Source organism: Sander lucioperca, chromosome 4, assembly GCF_008315115.2.
Source record: "Sander lucioperca isolate FBNREF2018 chromosome 4, SLUC_FBN_1.2, whole genome shotgun sequence".
In the NCBI taxonomy this organism is placed as follows: Eukaryota; Metazoa; Chordata; class Actinopteri; order Perciformes; family Percidae; genus Sander; species Sander lucioperca.
Genome location: NC_050176.1, coordinates 10,169,894 through 10,178,282, shown reverse-complemented (window position 1 = coordinate 10,178,282; position 8,389 = coordinate 10,169,894). Strand labels below are relative to the sequence as shown.

General features: G+C 39.0%; 1 protein-coding gene across 10 annotated transcripts in view; it reads right to left on the bottom strand.

Moving 5' to 3' along the window:
- Window positions 1-5,577, bottom strand: part of micu3a (mitochondrial calcium uptake family, member 3a) — a 31,858-nt gene extending 26,281 nt beyond the window's left edge. For 3 of the 10 annotated variants that reach the window (XM_031289356.2, XM_036000775.1, XM_036000780.1), the window contains exons 1-2: window positions 5,241-5,576; window positions 1,254-1,401 (exon numbers count right to left, since the gene is read on the bottom strand). In XM_031289356.2, coding sequence (XP_031145216.1) covers window positions 1,254-1,401; window positions 5,241-5,504 — 412 coding nt within the window. In that variant the 5' untranslated portion in view covers window positions 5,505-5,576. Of the gene's footprint in view, window positions 1-1,253; window positions 1,402-5,240 lie in introns of all 10 variants that reach the window. The other 7 variants (XM_036000777.1, XM_036000781.1, XM_036000782.1 and 4 more) reach the window with 5 other exon arrangements.
- Window positions 5,578-8,389: the final 2,812 nt, after the last annotated feature.

The window sequence follows — 8,389 nt, the reverse complement described above, 5'->3', positions numbered from 1 at the left end:
ATACAATCACATGCCCGTTGAAGAAAGGAATGGTAGCTCTTTTGGATGGGTGTTTGTGATAACCTCATCTTTTAAGGGCATTTTTAAACCAGTTGTCACAAAGTAAAACACAAGTTCAGATATTTACTGGTTAAGAGGAAGGGTAAATGTGAGCAACTGTGTGTGTGTGTGTGTGTGTGTGTGTGTGTGTGTGTGTGTGTGTGTGTGTGTGTGTGTGTGTGTGTGTGTGTGTGTGTGTGTGTGTGTGTGTGTCTGACTAACATTAACCTCAGACTAAACAATAGCTGTAAAGCCATCTGCTTTGAGGCTGGCTGGCCAGGGCTAATCTGTTACAACTGGCAGCAGGCTGACAGCAACAGCACAGACGTGTTTAAAGTGTTTTTAAAATTTGGTTTCAGTAAAAAATTAATTAAAAAGGATATTTTACACCTGGAACTGACAACCATTTTGGGACATCAATTTTAGATCAGAAATGATCACCCAAAAACTAAAAACACATTCAAATTCAGTTGGTTCAAAAGCACATAAAGACACATTTATAATAAAATAGTAGGGCTACAAATGTGAAAACTACAGAAATACAACGTTAATATTTGGATCTGACCAGCACACAAATGTTTAGTAAAATGGATATTGTGAGATGCTAAAACAGCAGGATGGAACTGTACTGTTTGGGAAAGATACATGTAATGCATGATGTCACATAAATGTAATCCATCAAAATCTGGATATAGTCCATGTATAAGCCACATGTTAATGCCAGGGGAAAATGGGACACAGTCATAAAAATAACTGTATAGCTTCATCAAATTAAAATGGCTTGGATGCAAATAGAATGTGTTATTTCTCTCAAAGTAACAATCTTGAGTAGCTGGTTAGCTCAGTTGGTAGCGCAGGCGCACACATGCAGAGGGTTTAATCCTCGACACAGAAGGTCCAGGGTTTGAATCCGACCTGTGACGGTTTTCCTGCATGTCTTCCCCCCTTTCTCTCTCTTTTCATAACTCTCTGCTTTCATATCCAATAAAGGCAGAAATGCCCCAATTTTTTTTTTTTAAAGTAACAATCTTGAGACTTTTTTTTAACTGAAGTTCAAAGATACTTTGGGCCAGGAAGGAAAGCATGGCCTCTACACAATATACAAACAGGCCTCAAATCTGGATACAAACCCTATTCATTTCATTATATTCTGTCCCAGACCAAGAGTTTTGAACCTAAGTGTAAAAGCTCATTTGTGAGTCAGTGAAACATACTTCTAGGTTCGTTCATGGTGACCGACTCGATGAAGTTCTGTGGAGTCATGTACAGCTGCCCATCATACTCCACAGAGCTAAACATGCGGAAGCGATGCTCATGGGACGACATGTACACGTCTCCATCCTCAAAGTCAAACAGACGTGCCTGCAGACATAAAAACAAAAGTATTACTGTGTTAGTTTTAGGATATTTCTTCTGATCAAAAGATTTTAAGGCGGCGGGCATCTCAAAAGAGATTACAAAATTACAGCAACAAAACAGTTATTATCAAGGCTGGGGTGCAATCAAAGGAGTACACTTTAGTTATTTTATTAATATTACATTACTGACAATATTAACATCAAATTAAATGTGTGTGTGGTGGTCATAATGCCATATTATGTGAAAAGTGCAGGCTATAATAAAAGGTACATGTAAAAATGTACTTTTACAATTTAACCAGCAGATTTAAATAATAATTGGTGTTAATTTGCCCCAATGATTGTAGTTTGAATGTGACTTCCCCATCTGTGAAGAGAAAACGCTCTGGCCTCTCACAAAGACACCTGAATCTAAACTGCTTTTGAGCGTATATAACGAGGAGATCCATCTATTCCTGGCATCGACTCTCTCCATTTAGCTCTCTGTGATTATAAACAGTCAGCACCTCTGGCGCAGTACAATAAAAGGAGAACAGGGGCACACACACACACACACACACACACACACACACACACACACAACTACGCTGTCACTACTTTCTACTTGATTAGCATCTCTCTCTCTGTAAGAGGCCAGGGATTCAACTTGATTAGCTGCAGTGTAGGAGAGCTGCTACGCCAACAGATTGTGCTGCATGAAGCTGTGTAATTAGCAGAGAGGTTTCCAAATTTAAACCTGTTTGGCCGGAGGCCCCAGCGCACTGAGGTTCCTGCTCAGCTCAGCTAACATGCTAATGAGCACGCATATTCATTCATAAAGCTTTGATGCTGTTTTCCCCAAGGGGGCTTTTGAAGGCATGAATAGGAGATGAGTGCTCGGCTTCATGGGAATGCACTGTAATCAAGTGTAAGAGCACAGACGCCCATGGCTTTGACTCTCACTAATGAATGAAGTTTATAAAGTTTTGCAAAGGCAGCTAGGTTCACATGCCATGCTGCACAACATGATGTAAAAAGTAATGTCAGCTCATTGGAAACAATATAATTAAATGGCAGTGATTTGAAATGACATTCACTGTGGCACACTGTGTAGTTATACTGTCATGTAGCCTCTACTAAACCCGTTCCTGTCGTCTAGTCTTGTTCTCCTGACTGGATAGCAGATGCTTCAGGTGTTTTCCCCTCAGGCAACCCAGTGTTCTCCATTCACAGCTGCAGCTTTAAGTCTATCTCTTCCTCAGTTTTCTTAGAGTTAAACTATGCTAACCCTCCTGTGTTCCCTCCTGAGATCGAGTTTAATTATTTCAGTTTAGTGAAATTAAAGTACAATCGAGCTAAGGTCCCAGCAGATATCAACCAGCTCTTGAGTCTGTGGTGTCAGAAATTGATAACACTGTAATCTATTTTTTTTATTTGCTAGGCATCATACAAATACAAATTGGAAGTAGCAGGTTTCTCCGTTGTGATACAACAAGTCTGATGCTGAACTTGCCTCTTACGTGTCGAAGATTAATGCTACAAGTTTTGCCAGCAGTGTCTCACTGTTTCTTTTACTTCTGCTTCACTCTCCTTTCTCCAGGAGTATTGCAGATGGTTGTGTTTCCATTTTCCCACTGGTATCGTGTGCCCAAGTAAGGTGGCTATTAGGGTTGGGCGGTAATACGGTAATACGGTATATCGCGGGGTCTTAAAAATAGCAACGGTATCAGTTTCAATACCGTCATTAAAAAAAATGCAATGCACTTATATAGGAGACAAGGATAAAATATTAAATATCATTTATGTAATTATGTGTGGTTGTCATCACGTGACAGTGTGGAGGAGAAAGTAGTCTTTTTGTAAGTTGTTGTTATGTTATTATTGTTTCAGTATTAGTGTTTGGTATTCAGTTTCTGAACAGTGCACAAGCCAAGAGTTTGGTGACGCCGTCTGAGCCTTACGTCATCATTTTTAATTAGTCACGGTAATACCGTATACTGCGGTAAAATAGGGAGGAGGTTTGACGGTATCAAAATTTGGATACCGCCCAACCCTAGTGGTTATCTAGCCAACTTGTTCCTCAGTCAGGTCTCCTGCATGTCTTTTTATAAGCTCTCCTGCTGCTAAACCGGCTAACCCTCCTTCATCCCAGTGTCCCAACAGACAACTCTTTTATCCCTGGCTGTTTAGAAGACCTAACCTTACACTTACACTTACAACCTGCATACTTTACATGATTGATAGCCATTTTTAGCACATGTTTTAGATTGATTTACTATCCTCCAACAAACCACTGGTATCAGTTCAGTTCAGTAGGCCTACCAAAAATGCTGTTATTTCAATGCACCAGATACATATTTGATCAGCATTGCATATCTTCTGAAATTAAGTTCTATATTATTTTCTCTCATTTTCAAGTTGTAGCTTAAATGAGCTTATTTCCATCATACAAGCATCAGACCAGACTTGTATTAGCAAACCCATTATCAACTCAAAATAACTTGATGAGGACATACCTACTGATCATTAATCAGCTGATGTGTATGTTAAATATATGCTCACAAGTTAGATGCCTAACATCCGGTGTCGCTGTTAAGTTAGTGGTCTTTATGACATGTAAATGTGTTCTGAATATGATTGATATTCTGTTGTCTCTGGCTTGTGTCATTTATAAACTACTAGAGGATCCGTGGTAAATTTTAGAAGGTACTTGTCATGTCAGTGGGGTGATGCTCTACTTTACTTGAGGGACCAAAAAATGGTGGTTATGTAATCATTAAGCAATGGTGCATTCCTAGTAACAACTACAACTTTAAATTACTCTACTTATCCAGAAAATAAGTAAACGTTAGGTGTGCATATACACACTCAACAGAAATATATGCATGAACACATGGCACATTATGCATACATGTAGTATACATAATATGTACATAAAAGTAATATGCAGATTTACAGATATCTGGGAACTTTTTTAGGCCAAAGGAACTGTTTGGCCTATAAAATGTAAAAATAAATAAATAAATAATGAACATATTTCTAAGGCCTAAGGTGACATCTTTAAATGTATTGCTTTGTCCAACCAACAGTCCAAAGACCAAAAATTGAGAATTTTTGCTTGAAATCAATTATCTACGATGAATTATCAAAATGTTGCCAATTATATTTTTGTCAATAAACTAATTGTTTCAGCTCCACTAGGAACTAATCATTAGATAATGGCAGTAGTCAAACTAGATACAATAAATTTACTCAAGTACTGTCCTTAAACACAATTTTGAAGCACTTTACTCTTTTTTTTTTACCTTTAACCTTTAAAGGATCTGAAGGATCTGAGTACTTTTCCACCACTAGAAACTGGTGAATTGAAATAGTATCTAGCTGTATGTTAAGTAACTTAACAACGTGTTACTCTTGAATTTAAAATGTTGCTGTGAGCAGTTCAAACAGCTGACTGACTGGCTGTCATTTCAGCACCAGCTCGAGCGGAGAGCGCCATTCCTGCATCTGCGCGCGCACACCGTCCTGAAGCCAGACAGTGAGAAACAGTTTCCACTGGGCGTGCTGGGAATGAATGACACAGTTTATCCGCCCGAGAGGAAATCATATAAACTGCCTGCCACACCGTGGCTACAAAACACAAGTAGGCATGTCTAACTGGGCCGATGTGGTTCAATTTTAGTGGAAGGAGATTACTTTACTCTAGTGGACTGTCGTTTTTAATCTACTCCACAGTCCTTCGCACCGAGGCCCCTATGTCAACACTGACAACACATTTTCTGCCAACGACCTACCATGTCGCTACGTGTCACTTAAAGCCTTGTTACCGTTACAAACCGCAGCGCCAGTTTAAGTCAGCCTCACCTTCTCCTTGGCTTCAACGGTCGGGATGGACGGTAGCAAACCGTTGATGCTGTGACTCCCCATCCTCTTCCTGCCTCTGCCGCTCGTCATATCGTTGTAGAAGTAAAGCGCCACGGCGCCTCCCGTTGCAAGACACATCCCGACAGCCAGACACCTCCGTGTTCCTCCTCCACTGGCCGTTTGACCACCGACGAGCTCGTTTCTTGCCGCCGACAAGAGGTTTAGCTTACCGGCCAGCGCTGCCACTCTGCGGAAAGCGGCCATTACTGCTGTTGTTGTAGCTGCTGCTGCTGCTGCCGCTGCTGTGCTGGCGTGATTATAACTTTGCGGGCAGCACAAAATCATCGCGAGATGTGCGGGCACTGTTGATGCTGAGGCTGAGAGCAAAGTGCCAGTGGAGAGGAATTGATGCTTCACTGAATGAGTGAGTGAGTGAGTGAGTGAGAGTGATTAATTTCAACCGCGGACAATTATAAACAAGAATGTAGTCCAAGATAAACAGTGGCCCCTATTCACCCAGTTCACATGAGTAGAATTTAACAATAAACTGACATGAGGCTACACATTACATTCAGTAACATGCTATATGGCTAGACCTGTATGGCCATATAGGCCTAATGACTTGACAGGCTACATCATATCTAAAGTGTAATTAATCGACTGGAGATCATATTTCACCGTCATATTATCAACAGTTGTGGAAGAAGTAATCAGATCTTTTGTTTTACAAAACAATATCAATAGACTCACAGTTTTAAAATAGGAAATAGCCTATAGCCTTCTCTGTTATAGCCTATTATATTATTATTTGAGTAAAAAGTACCGCATTTCCTCCTCAAACGTGGTAAAGTAGAAGTAAAGTATCATAAAATGGAAATAATAAAGTCAAAATCACCTCAAAATTGTATTTAGCCGAAGTAAATCTATTATCAACCATCTCGGTTTACATTGGGGAAATTATAAGTGACTAATGATTAATCAACATTAGTCAATCTTCACTTTCCATTGATGGTCAGTGTGGTATCAAATTTCCAGTGGGAAGTTCAGGATCAAAGGAGCCAATGGAGAGCAGATATCAAACGAATATCAAAGATGAACTCTTCATTTAAGTTTTTACGTGTAAGACTAATGTTAACCTGATGGGGCTTTTCTTATGACTTTGATGCTGAGAGAATAAAGGGGCGAAGTCTAATAGATGGGCCTGTCACCTGTTCACACATGAAGCACGGTGGATCACTATAACCATATGAGTCCCATTTAGCCAAAAGTTGAAAACAGATCAAACAATGACTATCAAACCCTCTTGGTACACATAAACTCTTTAATGATTGAATATAGCTATTAAGCCCTTAATTTGTTCCTTTGATTTTTAATTTGGTCACAATCCAAACAAGATTATCAGCCTATTAAAACAATAGGCTCCCTAATTGGTTGACTGATGGAGATGCCTAGCTATATTTAAATCATTCAATTATAATCAGGTTCTGAATTTAAATACAACCAGGCTGAGGTTGGAAATGTATAGTAAATATGCACACTTCAATATTTGGTTATTTATCGCAAGTCATATCATCATCACAGTATTGAACAATGTTATCGCACATCGCAGATTTTCCTATCATGCAAGCCTAGTTGGAACATTGTTGGGATAATGTAAGTACAAAACTCAACCAAAACAGGTCTAGCTGTTTTTAGACATTTTAATGCAGAAAAGTTGCATACCGTTGAGGGATTTAACATACCTGTAGAAACCTGTAATGGTCCTTAAACCTTAATTCTAAGCATTGATTAGTTTGTTGTTAAACGATAGAACAATCTTGATTATAGATCAAATATTTCTGTCCATCCCTGTGACTCCTTAATTCCTATATTAGCATTGGAAAGACACTATTGCCTATTATGGTGTTGAACAGGACTCGGTCTTGGCTTAGTCTGGACTCAGACTTGACTGGACCTGGTCTTAGGACTTGACTTGGAGTTGATTAAGTTCTTGACTACAGCTCTTATTTCAAGTAGCATATTTAGGCTACAGAGCTCCAAGCAGATACACATTAGGTCCTGCACACCCCCCATTTGATAACAGTTTGTCCAATAAGGGAGCAAAGTGCCAGTGGAGAGGAATTGATACTTCACTGAGTGTGAGTGAATGATTCATTTCAACCGCGGACAATTATAAACAAGAATGTAGTTGAAGATAAACAGTGGTCCCTATTCACCAAGTTTACATGAGTAGAATTTAACAATAAACTGACATGAGGCTACACATTACATTCAGTAGCATGCTATATGGTTAGACCTGTATGGCCATAGGCCTAATGATTTTAGTTGATAGGCTACATCATATCTAAAGTGTAATTGATCAACTGGAGATCATATTTTACCGTCATATTATCAACAGTGGTAGAAGAAGTAATCAGACCTTTTGTTTTATAAAACAATATCAATAGACTCACAGTTTTAAAATAGCCTATAGCCTGCTCTGTTATAGCCTAAGTAAAAAAAAAAAAATAATAATAAAAATAAATTATTAATAATAATAATAATAATAATAATAATAATAATAATAATAATAATAATAACAACGGCTGTCAGATAAATGTAATGGAGTAAAAAGTACCACATTTCCTCCAAGCAGAAACACATTAGGTTCTGCACACCCCCATTTGATAACAGTTTGTCCAATAAGGGACAAAAGCCTTTGGTTTGGTTGATTTTTGAATCCCAGACCTATCTGGGGACAAGTAGTGAGAGCAAAATCAGATTCTTATGCATTTTCTAATACAGATTATATAAAGATGAAATTAAACCAGTGTACATTTTGATAAGGGCCTCTGAATCCTGCTTTCAAGGACCCTAAGAGTTCACTAGACTCTTGTTTGGAACCCACTTACATTAATAACCTCTAGGCTACTTAGGCCTATTCAGTTATTCCATTATCCAGGCATTCGATTAGGTTGTAATTTCTGTGTGTGTGTGTGTGTGTGTGTGTGTGTGTGTGAGGGGGGTTAATGACCCTGGGGGCCTCATCCTCCTCCTCCTCGATGACTGCTATGGTGGCTATGGTTGGCTTCACTCTCTGTCCCATGTCACAAACAGGGCAGTAAACCAACAGAAATATATTTTAAAGCAAACCATGTGACCCTGGGAAC